At 45.0% G+C, this 21,083-nt stretch overlaps 1 protein-coding gene across 1 annotated transcript in view; it reads right to left on the reverse strand.

Annotated features, from left to right (window-relative positions):
* The window catches only part of PRKCG (protein kinase C gamma), a 60,222-nt gene extending 39,141 nt beyond the window's left edge, over nucleotides 1-21,081 (reverse strand). Inside the window, exons 1-2 of the mRNA XM_035135804.3 lie at nucleotides 20,774-21,081; nucleotides 1,163-1,194 (exon numbers count right to left, since the gene is read on the reverse strand). Coding sequence (XP_034991695.1) covers nucleotides 1,163-1,194; nucleotides 20,774-20,940 — 199 coding nt within the window. The 5' untranslated portion in view covers nucleotides 20,941-21,081. The remainder of the gene's footprint in view (nucleotides 1-1,162; nucleotides 1,195-20,773) is intronic.
* Between the last annotated feature and the right edge of the window lie 2 nt (nucleotides 21,082-21,083).

The following is a 21,083-nucleotide window of genomic DNA, read 5'->3' on the forward strand; positions in this document are numbered from 1 at the left end:
CAACCCAGCCCAGCACCCACACAAATCCAGCTCTCCCTTCCTACTAAGAGCCTGTGAGTCCTGAATCCCAGCTCTTCTGTCCCCTACATGCCGGCCTATACTCCATAAGAAGTTACTCTTCTCCCAAAGAACCCAGGTGCCCTCACTCTTATTTATGGAGTATGTGGCATGCATGCTTCTTCACACCTTGCATGTCCTCACAACCACCCTGTGAGGTAGGCTAGGCTGAGGACACAGGGGCACAGGGGGCATGGAAGGAGGGAGGAAAGTTCCAATGCAACTATTTATTATTCCTACCCCGCCTATCTGGCTGGGTTTCCCCAGCCACTCTGGGAGGCTTCCAACAAAAGATTAAAAATACATTAAAACATCAGTCATTAAAAACCTCCCTAAACAGGGCTGCCTTCAGATGTCTTCTAAATGCCATATAGTTTATTTCTTTGACATCAGATGGGAGGTCGTTCCACAGGGCGGGCGCCACTACCAAGAAGGCCCTCTGCCTGGTTCCCTGTAATTTCACTTCTCGCAGTGAGGGAACTACCAGAAGGCCCTTGGCGCTGGACCTCAGGGTCCAGGTTGAAGGATGGGGGCAGAGACGCTCCTTCAGGTATACTGGGTGAATCCTGCCCTTTGTTCCCAGCTTTCCTGTTCCAACTAGATCTGCTGCATTGTCTTCCCACAGAGGTTCTGTAAATTGAAAAGCTACCCAACAGAAACAAATTCAACTGGTATATCTTCCCCCTAACTCCATGTCAAAAGAACACTGTTCCTGTTACAATCTATTGTAAAAGTCATAGAACCAACATCCAAGAAGAATGATTTCAATTTACAGCAGCCCTTTTTCCTCCCCGAGAGCAAACTCCTGACCCAGAATTTGTCTTTATGCACATGCAAACTGAGGGGAGAGAGTGCCTCTGAGTACATGAAGAGTGCACTTCTTCCCTGAGCACTGACATGCTACAAACAATCCACCACATTATCTGAGCTGAGGGATGCATGTGGCTTCTGATCCCACAACCTCTCTTTTATAAAATTGCAATTCCTTCCCTGCTGTGACCCTGCTGGGGTGCTTCATATGCATAATTGTGCTTTCACAACATGTGGTGCTCTCCTCATGAAAGGAGGACCAACCCACAGAGGAAAGCCAAAATAAAGTTCTTACCTAAGCACTGGAGCCCCTGCTTTCCAATCCCCCTGCACGGAAAGTTAAAAAAAAAGGAAGAAAAGAAACAGGTTGTTAGCTTACACAAAGCGTAGGATGCCAGCTTTAAGGAGCACTCAGCTAGCAAATCCCTTAGATGTGACCTTAGCAGCACATTCATGTGCCAGGGAGAGGTGGGGGATAAGACAGACTTCTAGGGAGTCACGCTGAGTGGTTAGAATGCCAGGAAACAGTGTGGATTTCAAAAACGCAAAGTCTCTTGTACCATGCCCATACAAATTAGGGCTGCCATACGTTTTAGGCAAGTCACTCCGGGGGGGGGGGATGATTGTCCTGGTTTATACTTTTTGAAATATGGCAACCCAAATACAAATTTATGGCCATTAACTGGATCATTTAACCTACAATAACAATAATCCACCTGCTTACATACTCATAATCCCTAACATGGGTTACAATCTCCATAAACAGAGGGTCCTCCATTCTATTACACTGACGATAATTATTGCTGGGTGATTGAAAGCATAATCTGATTAATTTTACTTACCAGTAGTCCCACTGTGTTTGGGCGGGGGGCATACCCCCAGGTAAGTGTGTGCAGGATTGCAGCCTCCACGCATTATTATTTATTTAATTTATCAATCACCTCTCTCTCTCTCTCTCTCTCTCTCTCTCTCTCTCTCTCTCTCTCTCATCAAAAAGTAACTCAAAGCTACACACAACAGAAAAGTAACACATACATTAAAACCAGCATAAAACTAAAACACAATGAAATCTAAAACTCATTCGTATTTTAAAAATTAATTCCAGCCACTGAAGGAGGCCACAGATGATTAAAAGCAAACAGCCTGGAGAAAAATAAATCTCCCCCTCCCCCCATCGTGCCTAAAGATGAGTAGCAACGGCACCAGGCATGCCTCCCTGGGAGAGTGTTCCGTAAGTGGGGAGCCACCACCGAGAAGGCCTGCACTTGTGTTGATGTTCTCCATACCTCCCTCAGAGGGGGAACATGGAGAAGGGTCTCAGATGATAAGCACAGGGGTCAGGTTGGTTCATGCGGGGAGAAACGGTCTTTAAATTAGTATCAGATACAGTTTTAGCTCATTTTACTGCCTGAGGCAAAGGACAAGATAGCACCCCCTCTCCCCACATTTCCATGTGCAAGAAGCCAATGCTAGACTAACAGGTAAATCATATTTCAACACTGACAATGGGCAATTGTGTTCTCCTGTGGGCAGCAGGCTAGCTTAAATGGGCCCTGCACATCTTTTGTCCAACGATTTGCTGCTGCTCCTTATCCTCCTCACCTGGACAGGTTGACCACAGCCAGAGCCACGCTACACATTGTAGGCACATGGCTTCCCCCAAAGAATCCTGAGCAGTGTCGCTTACACATCCACACAGTGACAATTCCCAGCACCCTTAACCAACTACAGTGCCTAGGATTCTCCTGTGGTATGAACCTTTAGACCAGAGGTAGGTAACCTAAGGCCAGGGGGCCGGATGCGGCCCAATCGCCTCCTCAAGCCGGCCAGCGGACGGTCCAGGAATCAGTGTGTTTTTACATGAGTAGAATGTGTCCTTTTATTTAAAATGCATCTCTGGGCTATTTGTGTGGCCTACCTGGTGTTTTGACATGAGTAGAATGTGTCATTTTATTTAAAATGCATCTCTGGGCTATTTGTGGGGCATAGGAATTCGTTCATTCCCCCCCCAAAAAATTTTTAGTCCAGCCCACCACATGGTCTGAGGGACGGTGGACCGCCCCACAGCTTAAAAAGGTTGCTGACCCCTGCTTTAGACTGAAGCAAAGGGGGGTGGGGTGGGGGGTGGGAAGTGGAACAGCCAGGATTCTTAGTTAAATATGTCAGCTAGTTAAATCCACACATACGCACGCGCCATGGTAATAGTCTCCCAAAATTGACAGCCAGTATCTCAATGTTCCCCCAGCTCTAACAGACAGTGGAGATGGCAAAGCCTCATTCAGCATGTAAAAGGGAAAGGGAAAGGGACCCCTGACCATTAGGTCCAGTCGTGACCGACTCTGAGGTTGCGCGCTCATCTCGCATTATTGGCCGAAGGAGCCGGCGTATAGTTTCCAGGTCATGTGGCCAGCATGACAAAGCCACTTCTGGCGAACCAGAGCAGCACACGGAAACGCCGTTTACCTTCCCGCTGTAGCGGTTCCTATTTATCTACTTGCATTTTGACGTGCTTTCGAACTGCTAGGTTGGCAGGAGCTGGGACCGAGCAACGGGAGCTCACCCCGCCACAGGGATTCGAACCGCTGACCTTCTGATCAGCAAGCCCTAGGCTCAGTGGTTTAACCCACAGAGCCACCTGGGTCCCCTCATTCAGCATGTAGGGATATATATATATATATATATATATATATATATATATATATATATATATATATAATCTGTACTTCTCTTTGTAGTCATTAGAATACTGATGATGTCGCTTTTTTATTTTAAGGTTCAGCATTTGGCTTTAATTAAAAATGCACAAAAGGAATAAACTAGCCAAGCAGGAGGTTATGATGACAAGAGCAACTGGGAACACGAGGAGGGGGGCGGGAAACAAGGTGCTAGAAAAGCGAGCTGCAAACATCTCCTCTCTGCCACATACACAAATGCACACATATTATAACCCATGGTAAGTTTTTAATTGGGCACTAGAAAGCTGCCTTGTACTGAGTAAGGCCATTGGTCCATCTAGGTCAGTATTGTCCACACTGACTGGCAGCAGCTGTCCAGGGTTTCAGGCAGGTGTCTCTCCTAACCCTCCCTAGAGATGCCAAGGATTGAAAGTGGGGTGCTAATCAGGATAGCCAGAAGCATAAGAGGGCAGAGCTCCCCGACCTTTTAAAGGGGGATTTCGGCAGGTGTGGAGTCTGGTTACTCCGGGTCCAAATATAAATGAGAAATAATAGGAAGGGGGGGGCATGGGGGAGGAGCCTGAGAAATGTAGGACTCTGGCTGTTTGTGACAGAAAGGGGTTAAGGGGCAAGAATTAGGATTCAGCAGTCCTGAGTTATGAGCAATCAGGAAGAAAGGAATTCTGGGTCAGGAATGGTGGTCACAAATTTTGTTCCTCATGCCCACCCCTCCACGCAAAAATAAAAACAGGGCATGTCTAGTTCCACATAATAGTTTTTGTAGACCTTGTTCATGCATGCAGGGTTTTTCCCAGCATCCATGCGACACTGTCCTCACCAAACTGCTATTCTGCATTATTTCCCCATTGCATCCAGTTTTACTATATCTGCAGAAATTCTGATACGCAAACAAAAAAAGGTAGAAATGGAAAATCCAGAATTAAGGGGGGTGGGACCTGGAGGAAGAAGATGTCATGTGGAAGCTGTAGAAGATTTCGTGCCATTAGAAACACATAGACATGCTGTGTACACATTACTGCCTTAAAGGTAATGTTCTTTTTCTCAGTTTGAACCAAAGCTGGTTTGGTGGGAAGATGCGTTAAAAATCAAAATGCTGTGTTTCACAAGAAAGAACCTTATGGATACAGGATATGGATTGTGGCTGGAGCCATGTGTATACCATTTCTCAAACCAGCAGTGAGATTTCACTGGATGCAGAGCAAACAGGAGCAAACAGGAGTGTGTGCATATCATGCTCTCACCTGGCTTGAGAGCAGTACATGTGAAAAGGATCTAGGAGTCTTGGTAGACCACAAACTTGACATGAGTCAGCAGTGTGATGCAGCAGCTAAAAAAGCCAATGCAATTATGGGCTGCATCAATAGGAGTATAGCATCTAGATCTAGGGAAGTAATAGTACCACTGTATTCTGCTCTGGTCAGACCTCACCTGGAGTACTGTGTCCAGTTCTGGGCACCACAGTTCAAGAAGGATACTGACAAGCTGGAACGTGTCCAGAAGAGGGCAACCAAAATGGTCAAAGGCCTGGAAACGATGCCTTATGAGAAACGGCTTAGGGAGCTGGGTATGCTTAGCCTGGAGAAGAGAAGGTTAAGGGGTGATATGATAGCCATGTTCAAATATATGAAAGGATGTCATATGGAGGAGGGAGAAAGATTGTTTTCTGCTGCTCCAGAGAAGCGGACACGGAGCAATGGATTCAAACTTCAAGGAAGAAGATTCCACCTAAACATTAGGAAGAACTTCCTGACAGTAAGAACTGTTTGGCAGTGGAATTTGCTACCAAGGAGTGTGGTGGAGTCTCCTTCTTTGGAGGTCTTTAAGCAGAGGCTTGACAGGCATATGTCAAGAATGCTTTGATGGTGTTTCCTGCTCGGCAGGGGGTTGGACTGGATGGCCCTTGTGATCTCTTCCAACTTTACGATTCTATGATTCTATGTGCAACTTTCCCCATCCCTGCATATCCTTGTGGGGGAATGCTCTACCTGTTGAATTTCTGCAAGGCAGGAAAGTGTGTGTTAAAAGCAGAGAATTTCTGCCATAAAGGAAAGACAGCAATCTTACAAGAGGAGTGTGAATGGGGGGGGGGCATAAAGGTGGCTGGCATTCAGGAGATCACCCTTTTATTCCATATTAAGGAGGCAGTCCTATTTGCATTTCACCTGGGAGTAAGTGCCACTGACCTCAATAGGACTTACTTCTGAATAGGAACAGATAGGATTGCACTGTAATCCAAATTACCACTTGCTTGAGCAATTCCCGTTGCTCGGTCCCAGCTCCTGCCAACCTAGCAGTTCGAAAGCACGTCAAAGTGCAAGTACTGTACATAAATAGGTACAGCTACAGCGGGAAGGTAAACGGTGTTTCCGTGCGCTGCTCTGGTTCACTAGAAGCAGCTTTGTCATGCTGGCCACATGACCTGGAAGCTGTACGCCGGCTCCCTCGGCCAATAACGCGAGATGAGCGCCGCAACCCCAGAGTCGGTCACGACTGGACCTAATGGTCAGGGGTCCCTTTACCTTTACACTTACACACACACACACACACACACACACACACACACACACACACACACAATGTATATTGTGCTCTTACAAGTTGGAAGCTTATGAGGGCTTGGCCCTAAAAGGGAACCTAAAAATATCTTAAATAAATAATAGAACAGTGACTCATGCAGAGGCACAAAAGGTGGGCTCTTCCTTCTAAGATAAATCTTCTTCTTGGGGTAAATGATACATAATCACAGCGGACATGTGTTTTAAAACTGGATTCCTATAGGGAAGGGTAGAGATGTAGGACCAACATAAAGCATAGTATGCGAGGGAGGGGAGGGCTGAATCCTCCCCACACCCATGTCTCCCCCAGGCACAAAAACAGCACTATTTCCCAAGCAACTTTTTCTCCAATGGAGTTCTAAGAAATGTAAATAGATGGAAAAGTTTGCTGAAGGAGACTTGGGAAGATTCATACCCCTTTCCCTCTCTTCAGTTTTCTATCTCCACCCCCCTTTATAGGAATTCACCCCTCCCACATTCTAACATATGAGTACAACAGGGGAGTGTGTCTCCCATTTATCACAAAAAAAACGCAAAGAGGAAAAACAAACTTATTTTTAAACACACACACACACACCTCCCTACCTGACTATGGATAAGAAATGTGAGCTGAAATATGTTTCGTAGCAATTATTCTACAAGGAGAGACCTTGAAGATATATATGCCTGAGGGGCATTCTCTTCCCAGGCCTGAGTGGGGGAATACAACCAGAGAAATCGACCCAGCTATTTTAAGAAAAAAAGGGGTGTAGAAAGAAAAACAGCTCATATCTCTAGGTCTGACAAATGTTCGGAAAAGGAAAGCTGGTGGGGTGATGAAGACCCTGAAACATTTGATCCCACCTCTTTTTTGGGGGGGAGACTAATGGGTGCAGTGAAAGGGTTTGATTTCTCTGTTTCTGACTGGTGTTTTTCTTTATTTCTCCCCCCCCCCCACTACGGACCTATGTCTTTGAGTTTTCAGATCCCTTGGTGTTCCAGAGATGGATCAAAGCCACTCTACATCTTTGCAGCTTTTAAAATGTGAGGACAAAGACGGAGCAGGAGGTGGCCATGGAGGATGCTGAGATATAACCCAGAATTGTAGGCTTTGAATTCTGGGCAAAGAATAGATTCTGCCCCACAGTTCAGGTTGCCAGCCTTTTTCCTCTCCCTGTCAGAGCATCTCTGCCTTTCACAGCTGCCTCATGGCAAGCGGACATTTGACAGGTGATGCTTTTCTCTCAGTGGAGGACCAGTGAGGGGGAAGCCTAGAGATCCCTTAATGGGGATCACAACAAACAAGGCTGACAAGCTGAAGATGGCTCCTGTCCTAGTTCCTTATCTGCAGTTCCTAGTTCCCTATTTTTTAAGTTTTTTTAAATAAAAAAAACACAGGTTCAGAACAGTACAGGAAAGTGGGAAGGGGGGTTAAACACAGTTGTACACCAAAATAGGATTTGGACCACCCCAAGCCATATATCCCTATAATGGGGACATTGTCACACGTGTGTGTGTGTGTGTGTGTGTGTGTGTGTGTGTGTGTGTAAAATCTACTGACTGGTGCAAGAGTCCACACCCTTTCAAATGGGTTGTATGTATCATCCCTCATGCTAAAACCACAACTATAAAGGACTCTAGGATCAAGAAGTACCTCATGAAGATTTACCAAGGGTTATTTGGGAGTGCAGTGCCCCAACCCTTTATTATAATTGTTATTTTTATGTGAGGGTTGAAGAAAACCCACTTATAAAATTGGACAGCTACTTACAGCAGCACATATGAGTCAGTTTCTCTGTTGTGTGGAAATCTGATCTAAGGTAGTCCGTTGATTATCTGAAGGGGCAGACATATTTGAAACTTCATCCAAGATTCACCCTTGCTCCTTTAAGTCAAGTAGGGAGCCGGGGCCTGCAAGTAAACAATCAGGAACGACCCTGGGAGCTCATCCACACTTCCACTTGTCCTGTGCCTAGAAAGCACGGGTCCAAGCAGTTTTTCCCCTTGCCTCATTCCTTTCTGAGGGAACACCCACTCTTTAATGATATATCAGAAGAAATGGTGACCCGAGGAAAACTCAAACTGCTGTTTGTTCTGATTGAGCGCCAAAGAGCAGTTTTCCCTGGGGGAAACTAATGGGACAAGAGGAAGTATGGATAAGCCTTTAGTCTCGTGCTTGTTATACCCCATAACCAGCTCAATAACTCCACTTGTTAGGGGGTGCTTAGCAAAAGAGCATAAGCTTGTTTGGATTAGGCCACCAGATGCCTCAGAGAAGCCTACAAGCAGCATTTCTTCCCATCTTCCGCCTTGCTGAGTTCCATAAGGGTTAACACTGAGACTAAGGGCATAAGAAGTCCTCGCTGGATCAAGCCAATGGCCCATCTAACCCATCATCCTGTTCTCAAAGTGGACTAACTAGATGTCTATGGGTATCCTGCAAGCAATACCTAAGAACTAGAGCACTCTTCCCTCCTGAAATTTCCAACAACTGGTGTTCAGAAGCATACTACCTCTGACAGAGGAGCTAGAAAAGAGACATTAGAATTAGGAACTGAGGAACAGGGAAAGACTGGGTTTATATAGATATGTTTCTATGATTGCTGGATTATTCTTTGCAGAACATGTGTTTTAATCATTCCAAAACTGCACACAGTTCAATGCTTGCTCCACGGAGACACTTCTGATTTTGCTGGGGCGTGCATAATCTTGGAAAGTGATGCCAAAATAAGCAGGCACTGTGTGGTGTGTGGTTCACACCGGCCCCCTGCTCCTCTGCTCAGCATTTAACAGCAGCTTGCTCTGAAAACATTAGGAGGTAAAAACTTTGCCACCAGGCCTTGAAAAGTTTTACTGAATTTGCTGATGTTTGCAGATCAAAGTGTTGTTAATGGTACAGGAGGAGGTCAGGGGTTTTTCCCCACTGATAAATCTGGAAACTGAAGGGAGTTGGGGAATAAAGTTCAAGAGAGAGTTCTGTCTGCATAGAACGGAGAACAGGTAAACATCTGCGGATGCCCACCATAGTAGGTGAATGTCAGCAGAATCTGTAACCATAAACTGTAAGCCTTGTTGATTTAAAAGGAACTTGGTGCCGCCTAAATACATACAGACCTAAGGAGAAACAAAAGTTTAATTGTCAACCTCTTTGAAGGTAAGCAAGGAGGGGCAAGGTGGCAGGTGGGTAGAGGAATGACCACATGGGTTGTCCAACCCATAGCCTGAGTAAAGGGGTTTCACAGTACAATTTGTGTATGGGTGTGGGTGGGCACACACACACACACACACACAGTACTTAAAATCCAACAAAGCACAAACTGTTAAACAGATACGTCAGCAATTCTTATTCTAATATTACAAACCAACCAATAGGCTGGCTGGCTTTGCTTCCTTGCTCCATGCCACTTATTTTATTACGTTGTGGCAATTAACACTCATGTTTTTCAACACTTGGGTGCAGCTCTACTAAACATACAGGGTGAAAGGAAAAGGCATCTAGGTAGCAAAGGGCACGGACTGGAAATGGCATGAAGCATTCACAGCTCTAGCAACATCTAGCAATACCCCCTAACCCAGTGTTTCTCAACCTTTTTTGGGCCACGGCACACTTGTTCCGTGAAAAAAATCACGAGGCACACCAAGTTTAAAAAATTTAACTCTGTGCCACCCTATATTATAATTATGACTGTAAGAAACACTTGCCAAATATTGCTTTCCGGTGGGTTAGTGTTGTGGATTGGCGGCCGCCAGGCTCGTTTGTACTGAGCTTTGGGAAAGAGGAGGAGAAATATTGCTTTCCGGTGGGTCAGTGCGGTTTATTGGCAGCCGCCAGGCACGTGACAATGCAAATCGCCCTTCTCGTCGCCACACGGCACGGCACACCAGCCAGCGTCTCGCGGCACACTAGTGTGCCGCGGAACAGTGGTTGAGAAACGCTGCCCTAACCCACCCTTCGCTCTGTATGCTGCAGTTCAGTAGCACTAGAATCTAGGAGGAGTTGCATTTTGATGCAGTACTCAATCTCTCCTGGCTCTGGAAAAAGGCCTTCTGTTTTTGCCATTGTGGTCTCAGTGGTAACCTGAAATTGAACTGCAGACCTTGTTTTAAAGACCAAACCATAGGTTATACAGGAAATCCATGATGTTTTTCCAGTTTAAATTCCTTGAGTTTCATTTAGAAATCTTCCCCAGCCCTACCTAGAGATGCTAGGGACTGCACTTGGGGCCTTCTACTTGCAAAGCATTAACATTAACACTATATTTACAGCCTTAAGGACTAGAAACTTGGTTCATTTTACTTGAAAGCTAAGATTCTCAGGATGCTAACTTCTGCACACCATGTCAAAATGCACACATGTAGTAGAATCTCAGAACTCACGTGGTATGTTCATGGCTGTGGTTTTTCTTATGGACCACGCAAGCATGCTTATTAGAGAAATGACTGGTGTGGAGAACATAGCATTTGCAATTGTGCTTATGGAACCAGAAGATGGTAGTCATTCCAACTTCACTGTTAGTTGTTCTTGGGGAGCTACTTAACCAAGGTGGGGGGACCTGTCTTGTGTCTCTGTCTTTAACTGAGGTTTAGGACACTTCCAGACTGTTAATGTTTTCATGTGGGATTCAATCACATACTGGCAAATTAAAGTAGCATAATCAAAGTTGACTTGGTACTCTTGCAACAAATACACTTCCTCAAAACCCAGACATTTTGTGGGTAACAATTGCATTGTGAAGCCTCCCCATATAAAAGATCAGAATGAATTATCCATGAATGGCTTGTGTTGTCTAACCTTTTTGCAAACAGTGTGCAAAAAAAAAAGGATGAACGTTCAATAAACAGGCTGTCTGGAAGTGAGACCTTGTTCTACGAAAATCAGCAAGCAAAGCTTTTCATGACACAGAGCTAAACACCTAGTATCAATTGCCTGGTAACATCTGCAGACCAAACCGCACTTTAAAGCACGGGAGTAAGTGTTGGTTCAAAAAGGGGCTACCCTACTCCTCAGTCCTGTTTTGCAGGTAGTTATCCAGGTGAAGGTCCGTATAGTTAAAGCTATGGGTTTTCCCAGTAGTGATGTATGGAAGTGAGAGCTGGACCATAAAGAAGGCTGATGGCCGAAGAACTGTTGCTTTTGAATTATGGTGCTGGAGGAGACTCTTGAGAGTCCCATGGACTGCTAGAAGATCAAACCTATCCATTCTGAAGGAAATCAGCCCTGAGTGCTCACTGGAAGGACGGATCCTGAAGCTGAGGCTCCAATACTTTTCCTACCGCATGAGAAGAGAAGACTCCCTGGAAAAGACCCTGATGTTGGGAAAGATGGAGGGCACAAGGAGAAGGGGACAACAGAGGATGAGATGCTTGGACAGTGTTCTCGAAGCTACCAACATGAGTCTGACCAAACTGCGGGAGGCAGTGGAAGACAGGAGTGCCTAGCGTGCTCTGGTCCATGGGGTCACGAAGAGTCGGACATGACTAAACGACTAAACAACAACAATCCAGGTGAAGGTCACAGTCAAGAGCACCTTGCATGCGCTTTGGCCGACAAACCAGCTGAAATCCCTCCTTTCTGACTAGGAGATGCAGTACGCTCTCACGTACACAACAGTAATCTCTCATTTTAACTGCTATGGCAATGCATTGGCACTGGGCTGCCCTTGAAAATGGCTCGGGAGCTTCAGGTTCTGTAGAATGCAGCAAGCCTGCTCACTAGCCAGCTTGAGTAGAAAGGAGTGTTTTTACTCTGGTGCATGACCCATCTGCACTGGCTTCTAGTTTGCTTCCTTGCCCAGTTCAAGGCAGTGGTCCTAGGTCCTGTTGCTCAAAGAATCATAGAATTGTAGAGTTGGAAGGGACCACAAGGACCATTAAGTCCAACCCCCTGCAATGCAGGAATCTTTTGTCTAACGTGGAGCTCAAACCCACAACCCTGAGATTAAGAGTCTCCTGCTCTACCAACTGAGCTATCCCAGCATCTTCTCCCTTATGACACTCCACCTGCTCTGTAAGATCAGCAGGTGAAATATTTTAGCCTGTTTCAGAAGGACTGTATTTATGGTGGTAACTTCCATTTAAGACCTTCTTCCCAAGAGATATTGGGCTGATTGGCTCCTTTTCCGAATGAGCATTTGACACTCTAGTGGGAAATGTTTGGCTTCTTCAGCCTTTGCCAGCATTCTGTTTTACAGCCCAAGCAAATGCACATTTACTCAAAGTAAGTTTCACTGAATACAGCGGAGTCTTACTTTCAACAAACTACAACTTTGCTTCTTGCCTTATGAACTGGGAACTGGATTTGTTCCTCTGTTGTTTCTTCTCTGCCTTAAATTCTACCAGAGTTTAGGGTTGACAGTTTTCTTTTCTTTTTTTCTGCTTTTACTGTGTTTAATGCGTTTTAAATAGATGCTCTGTATCTAATTTGTGTTATGTCACTTGGAGCACCCAATCTGGGCTACAAATGTTGACTCACAAGATTTTATAAATAAATAAATGAATAATGAAATAAATACGAGGGTAAGATCTGGGTGTCTATGTGGCAAGTCCCCAGCTGTCACATCCCCCAAATGGGGATGGAAATGTTTGTATGTCTTCGGAGTTAGTAGTTATTATAAAGACTTCTGTGCCCTCTGCTATGTGAGTCATTAACAGAGATGAGGGGTTTAGCATATTTTGTCTCCGCCTGACACTAACTCCCGAGGCTGCGGGGGTGCTGGTGTCGAAGCTCCAGGTTTTTCCACAAGCTGACACACAGCTGCCTTTCGGCTAACTTCAAACAGAATTTCATACCTCTTCCAACAGCCTTTTCTCCTCATCACATCCCTTATCGGTCTTTGGGAAGGATCCTCTTATCCATACAGTGCCGTTACTGTATGTGGCAGTCACACAATCGTAACAGAACTCCCTGCCCTGTGGAGCTTACAAATCTAGATAGTATGGAGGATAACAGAACAGAGCAAAGGAAATGGTTAACAAGGGAGAAATGTTGTGCGGAGTACTGGACCTAGGAATGGAGAGACATAGGTTCAGATCCTTGCTCAGCTGTAAAGCTTACTGAGTGAGCTTGAGCCACTCATCGCCAATCTGCCTAAACTGTTTCACACAGAATTGTTGAGTGGGACAAAAGGGGGAGCCATGTTTACACCCTTGAGCTGCCTGAAGGAAGAGGTAGCTGCATAAAATGCACACATAACGGGTGGCGCTGTGGGTTAAACCACTGAGCCTAGGACTTGCTGATCAGAAGGTCGGTGGTTCGAATCCCTGTGACGGGGTAAGCTCCCGTTGCTTGGTCCCAGCTCCTGCCAACCTAGCAGTTTGAAAGCACGCCAAAGTGCAAGTAGATAAATAGGTACAGCTACAGCGGGAAGGTAAACGGCGTTTCCGTGTGCTGCTCTGGTTCGCCAGAAGCGGCTTTGTCATGCTGGCCACATGACCTGGAAGCTGTACGCCGGCTCCCTCGGCCAATAACACGAGATGAGCATCACAACCCCAGAGTCGGTCACAACTGGACCTAATGGTCAGGGGTCCCTTTACCTTTTAACCAGATGGTGTGGCCAATACTGTAACTTCATGAACTTTCTGCTGTCATTTGTAAACTCCAAGTTCTCCTTAAATGTGACAGACCCTGTCCCTCTAATAATGAACTCAGCTGGTGAGCGCCAACAGGACGCTACCTAAAACAGCGCTAGTAAGAAATAGCAATGTAGCATCAGAAACCTTTGGGTGAACGCTAACCTGCAAAAAGTACAAAGAATATATAGGGAAAACAACCTAATGGGCACCCCCCACACCCTCAAAAAGAGCAGCCCAAAGCAAGACTTCGCATGCTCAGTGGCCACAGACTGTCCCTTGGGGGTGGAGAGCATGAAATAGGAATCTTAGAGGAGATCACGGCTGACTGACAGACCCACTGAACCAGAGCACTTCAACATTTTGCTGCAGGTTCCCATTTGGGATCTTTGACATCATTTTGCTTTCCCCCTACCCATGATGTCTTTTTCGAAAGCAGGGGAGGAGTTTGCTGCCACACCATAGCGAGCTAAAGCAAGTACAAACCTTGGTTAGCCTAGAGCAGGGGTTCCCAACAAAATTTTCTCGAGGACCCCTCATCGAGCTGCTATTGTGACAAGGACCCCCATTAATTCCTAATCCTAAAATTAAAAAGTGAGAGCCAAATTAAGAGTCTTATTATATTTTATATTTATACGTTTTTTTACAGTTGCTTGAACATCAAATGCATTATCTTCCTCTTCATCTGTAGGCCTTTGTCGTTTTAACGAACCACTTTTTAACCAACGGTCCATTTTTAACTACGCGAACTGTAGCTTCCGCGAAAAACAACACTTTGTTTACAAACACTACTGTTTTGCAAAGAGGCAGCGCACGCCAGGGAGAAGGGAGGGGAATGGAGAAGACAGGGTACCTGCGCAGTAGCGCACAAATGAAGCCGACGCGCGCAAAGCATCTTGGGGAGGTGAGCGTTTAGAATGCGCGCGCTGCCTCTTTGCAAAACAGTAGTGTTTGTAAAGCGCCACCTAACGGCATACAGCAGAACTACTGCCTCTATCTAATTCTAGTTTTGCGCTAGACTCTGCTCCTGCAGGAAGCGGCCAAAACAAAAAATCTGTTATCATACAAAATATATTTAATATATTTTTTATTCTAATAGCATCTTGCGGACCCCTCTGGCATAGCTCGCGGACCCCTGGGGGTCCCTGGACCACCTGTTGGGAACCACTGGCCTAGAGAGAGCTAAATTGCAAGCACCCAAGTTCAGGGAACACACTAAGCCAAGCCATAGATTTTCTCAGCATGCCACAGCAGCAAAAGGATAAGGAAGAAACAAAGCGGCTGCAATCTCTATGGTTTAGGCTCAGTGTGATGTGTGAACTAGGCCAGTGTACATGTAGCACATGAGAATAGAAGAATACAGGGACTGCCTTGCTGGATTAGACCAGATTCATCTACACCAGAGATCCCGTGGCCTTCCAGATGTTGTTGGACTACTAATCCCAGCATTACTGACCCCTGGCTATGCTGGCTACAGCCATTGGGAACTGGAGTCCGACAACATCTGGAGGGCCACACGTTTCCCACCCCTGATCTACTCCAGTGTTTTCTCTTTCCCAAAGCTACCACAATGCTGCTTCCGAGAAGCTCAGAAACAGGGCACAGAGGTTATGCTTGTCCCCACACTTCATCTTCTGAGGTTTAGCTGGATTGTTTTGAAGGTATTTTATGCGTTTTGCACATGTGAATTTTGTTGTACACCACCATGGTCTTTTATGAGGAGCAGTCTATAAATATTTTTACAAATCAAATAACTGCCTCTGCAGTGGAGGTTCTATTTAGTTCTCATGGCCAAGAATGGTTGATAATCTCCTTCATGAATCGGTCCAAACCCTTTTTCTAGGTCTTCTTCGGGTAGTAAATTTTGTAACCCATATGCTGTGTAAATACTGAGTATGTTGTTTGTAGTGGCATAATCTAGTTCTAATGAGCCATTCCTGTGGGGAGAGGAATAGGGGGGAAGGGGTCTCACTTACTATACAGGTACAGGATTCCCTACATGCCAAGGGAGGAAGTGTCCTGCTGTGTTAACGCCTGACTTCTATGCCATTTTCTGTGGTTTGGGCTGTTTCTTTAAGCACGCGCTGTTTGTTGAGCATTCATTTGTTTGCACAGAGGTATTACAACTTCCCATTACTCAATTTTCATTCTACCCCATTTCATCTTCCTATCACTTTCCTTACTACAAAAAGTTTGAATTGTTTTGAAGTGGGTTTGTTGCAGAAGAGCTCTTTGATCTACTTTTAGTTGTGCAATCCTAATTTTGCCAGTACTGTATGCCGCTGAATCCCTCCTGCAAAACAGTGACAGTCTGGTGGGGACCCTGATTTCTTCTTTTGTCCTTCTGCCCTGTTCTCTCCACGCCCATTGATTTTGTGCAACATTCTGCCCAAGAAACAGTTCTAGAGAACTCAAAAGCTTGCAACAACTCTGTGACAGTTTGGTTAGGCCTAACAAAGTTAATACCCTATGGTGGATATTGGAGGGGTTTTTTTTGTTTTTCTTATGGACCAACACATTTGCTCTTTTATCTGAATTTTTTTGTTTCTGTTCATATAGAGCAGGCAGCCCCAAACTTCGTCCCTCCAGATGTTTTGGACTACAATCCCCATCATCCCTGACCACTGGTCCTGTTAGCTAGGGGTCATGGGAGTTGTAGGCCAAAACATCTGGAGGGCCGCAGTTTGGGGATGCCTGATATGGACATAGCTGCCAAGTTTTCCCTTTTCTCGCGAGGAAGCCTATTCAGCATAAGGGAAAATCCCTTAAAAAAGGGATAACTTGGCAGCTATGGATATGGAGCTGTCAAAGTTTTGCAGCAGCTTACAAAGAACAAGAAGACAGGTTCCTACTGCAAGGAGCTTACCATCTAAAATTTGACATGAGGCACCTGTTATGCTTCTTCTTTTGCTTGTTGTTTTAAAAAATCAATAAAATCCACAGCTCTTAAAAAATGACCTGGGGGAGGCAAAACAGAGAGGGAGAGATGGAGGCTAAGAATTCCATGTGCAGGGTGTGGAAGCTGTTGCCCTCCTGATGTTGTTGGACTCCAGCTCCCATTAGCCCTGGCCAGCATAGACAATGACTAGGACTCATGGGAGCTGTAGTTCAACATCACATACAAGGGCACAGTGCTAGATGAAACCACCACAGAGAAGTGCGGAAAGGCATACAACCGTAACTGCAATAAGAAGCTTGCAATGAGGTGGGCAAAATATCGTTGCAATATGTACATTTCAGCAAGTCTTGCAAAGAAGCATATGGCGCAACAATGATTATTATTGCATCGAAGAATGCTCTAAGCAGTTGACAACAGACGGGCTTCTGGATAAGGTCCTGCTTCGAAGACCTTCCTCAGATGACAACACGAGGCCCCGGCTGCAGTTTTCACAACCAGAATGTTTATCTCTCAAAAGAAGCTGCTTGATTCCAAGGGGATAACACCACTGCCAGGGGTGCAAAGTTATAGGCAGCTGCATTACAGAGCCTTCTTCAATGCAATAATAATTGTTGTTGAGCCATATGGTTCTTTGTAAGCTTTGCTGAAATGTATATGCTGCAGTTGTGTTGGTATTTTGTCTACTTCAATATAAAATTACTATTATTATTATTATTATTATTATTATTATTATTATTATTATTATATCGTTGCTATAGCTGTGTGCCTTTTGGTACTATTCTGTGGTAGTTGTAGTTCAACAACATCTGGAGGGCCACAGCTTCCGCATCCCTGGACTAAGGGGTTACAGAAAAGGTTGAGGGGAAGGGTTGAGATGGAATTTGAAGGAAGTGAGAGAAGCAGCATCAGGCAGGGGTTCTGTAAGGCCTAAATACAGTATTGCCAATAGCAGGGTTTCCCAAACTTGGGTTTGCAGCTGTTTTTGGACTACAACTCCCATCACCCCTAGCTAACAAGAGCAGTGATCAGGGATGATGGGGACTGTAGTTCAAAAACAGCTGCAGACCCAAGTTTGGGAAACTGGTCTATGGTCTGATTGGCAGGGTTCCAGGTGGTCTTTGCCAGCCCTACCTGGGGATGGCAGGGGCTGAGGCTGAGATCCATTCCTTGCAGAGCATGTCCTCTGCCATCGAGCCATGTCCCATACTGAGTGCAGTGTGGGAGAAAGGCTGGAGTCATTTGTGGGAACAGGAGACATTTGGATGACTGAGGTCACACCCACAGCATCCATTTAAAGCACTCTTATATAGGGTTGCCAGACTCAATAGAGGACAGGACTTCTGTGCCTTTAATTGCCCTGCTCTCTTTTGAGTCTGGAAACCTTAAAGAGAAACCACCACACCCTTTGTTTAATTTCCAAGCAACGGGTCTGCTGGTTTCTCTTTAAGGTTTCCAGACTCAAAAGAGAGCAGGGCAATTAAAGGCACAGAAGTCCTGTCCTCTATTGAGTCTGGCAACCCTACTCTTATAGCTTTAACAGTCCCAGGGAAGCCTAGAAGCTGTAGGGTTTTTTTTAAGGATGCAGGCCTCACAGAGCTGCAGTTCCCAGCACACACTCTCTTTTGGGTGGGTCGGGAAGCCATGACTGTTAAAAAGCGCTATAAAAGTCCTTTGAATGGATGGTGTGGCTTCAGCTTGACGGTGGTGAAGCTGCTGAAGGAGCAATAGTCTTGGGGAGATCTGTATTGGGATCTGAGTGCAGAGTGATAAAGGGGGCAGCTTAACCATGAGAAAGATCTCATCACCATGATATATTTAACACAAAACACTTTCTTTCCATCCTCCTGTTTTTCTCCTTTCAGCTGCAGAGGAATATGGCTTACTCTCCTTGTCTATTCATAGCAATCCAACCTTTCTGCATACTTGAAAAACAGTTGTTACCTGAGCCTTACAACCGTTGCTTTGCCTCCCACCTGTTGATTATATTTTTACGGATCCTTCATGTTCTCTGCCCATAATAAGCAGAAAATGTATTATGTGCTGTTTGGTGTGTGCGCGTGGTTTTGTTTGTGTGTGAGAGAGAGAGAGAGACCACAGAACCATGTGTCAGAAGAAATTTCCATCACTTCTGCAGCCTTCAGGAATACGTCTGAGATAAGATAGATAGATAGATAGATAGATAGATAGATAGATAGATAGATAGATGATAGATAGATAGATAGATAGATAGATAGATAGATAGATAGATAGATAGATAGATAGATAGATTTGAGAAAAGGCGCTTCTGGGGGCAGCAAAGAGGAACCCCAAATAAGAAAGGTTGTGGAGGGGGAATCATATATAATTGTGGCACATTGCTATCTAGAAATATAGGACATCACATTGTTATTTTGTCTTGCTACACCCGCTCTGAAAGCTGAAATTGCCATTTGGAATATAAAGGACTGTATTAGGCAGCAGGGACCTATATCCCATACTTAATAACATATGTACCTTTTAAAGATGACAAGAAGCCCATGAGAGTTCTGTGATTTCAGCAAGTCCCCTGATGTCCTACTATATAAAACTTAAATGTTCTTCCCTACTAAATGGGTTTAATGGAGGGATAGTCCACCATTTGAGAATTCACAAACACAGCAACCCTACCACAAATTGTGCACCTGTCAGAACTACAGGCTGTAGGAAAGCAATCCCAAAATGAGGACAACCACTAACAAAACACACTGAAACCAAAGGCATGGCCAGGGATATCTCTGACCAGCAATATCTCTTCAGAATACCTGAGTGTTCCTGGGCAATTGTTGTATAAACTCAGAACCTATTTCCAAACTTCCAAAATATGGGTCAGGTTTATGGATCCTGTAGATGATGACTATATAAACAGTTATTTCTAGTGTGGGTTTTGACATCCAAAGGATCGCATCCTTTAAAAAAATATATCCAAGTTTCTAGTCCTGGTTATTATGCGTTGAAACATCTCCTTGCCCTTCCCTCACTTCTATTCATCTCCATCATCATCATCTTTACCACAAATAAATCCTACTTATTTCCACAGCTGAATCACAGAAAGTAAGATGAATTATGCAAAACTAGACACATTACGCAAATACACTTAATTTGCATAATATATTTTGATACACTCAATTCGACCAACACATTCTGATTGCAGAATTAGATTTCCCGGAAGCAGAAATGTGGGCAAAAGAGAGAAGTACAGAATACACACAGATAGTCATGGAGGCTCTCGGCTGAAACTAAAGGTTCTGCAGGGTCAAACTGAATTATAAAGGGCCATGGGTTATGGGAGAGATGGAGGGACAGAGGATATGGCAAGATGTAGAGATATATTGGAAAGAACTGACTAGATCGATTGTGCCAAAGACTTGGTATTACATGCAAATTACAATAAATATAAATAAGAGGCTGCATGAATGGAAGTATGGATTTATAGATTGAGGAATATAGGACTCAAGAAACAAAACTAGGGTGGTAAAAGGTGATCAGACCATGTAGATCTATGGGGCTTCAGAGACACATAGAGGAGTAATGGGAAGGCGAGAGAGAGAGAAAATCACTTTGCATGTATGAAATCCTCCGTTTGAACCTTGGCATCATCTTGGGTGGCAGAGTAAAAGTAGATACCTTAGTTAGAAAAACTTGAAATAAAAGCCATTAATGGTAGGGGAGGACAGGACCATCGGTCAACTCAACTTCAGGACCAAGATTGCCCAAATTCTTCAGCAAGGAATTGTATGACCTATCCAAATTTTACATAAATCAGCATCACTTTTTTGTTACAGAGATGAGCAAGGACTTACACAGGACACTGAAGCCTTACCCCCTAACCACTAGAATTCCTACTTAGTCACCTCTTAGTTTTAGAGATTTCACCAAGCATGGCCCAAGACTAATCTGCACAACCACAATGAGGACTAGAAAGGTACCTAAAAATAATAATAACAGAACAATCAGGTTATCAGGGTGCTAAATTCTGTGCCTGCTACTGTTTCTGCATCTAGACAGAACTGCAGAACACAGGCAGCCCTGAATAAGGTAGCCCTTTATGGAGAAGAGTGATAGGACCACAGAGTTATGGGATGTGGGGCGCAGGGTTGCACAAGCAGCAGTAAAAGGGTGGCAAGATCAAACACAAGGGTTACAGGGGGTCAATGCAAATAGGGTCACATTACAGGGTCAGGTTCTCTCACCAGATAAAGTCTGTGCAATGGCTGCAGAAGGTGGGTTGCTTGAAGAAGCGAGCAGTGAACTTGTGGCTCTTCACCTCGTGGATGACCTTCTGGCGTAGCGCCCCCTTGCGGCAGAAAAGCGGCTTAGTCAAGCATTCAGTCTCCGTTGGGGAGCTCAGCAGCGCCATGGTGCCACCTGGGGGAAGCCCCAGCAACTTAACCCACAAAAAACCCCCGCAAGGGTCTTCAAGAGGGAGGGGTAGGAAAGAACCAGAGGGAAGAGGCAATTAAAAGCAGGCAAGAAAGATACGGGAGCTGGAGGCAGCAGAAA

The sequence above is a fragment of the Zootoca vivipara genome, chromosome 12, assembly GCF_965207765.1.
Source record: "Zootoca vivipara chromosome 12, rZooViv2.hap1.1, whole genome shotgun sequence".
NCBI classification, from domain to species: domain Eukaryota; kingdom Metazoa; phylum Chordata; class Lepidosauria; order Squamata; family Lacertidae; genus Zootoca; species Zootoca vivipara.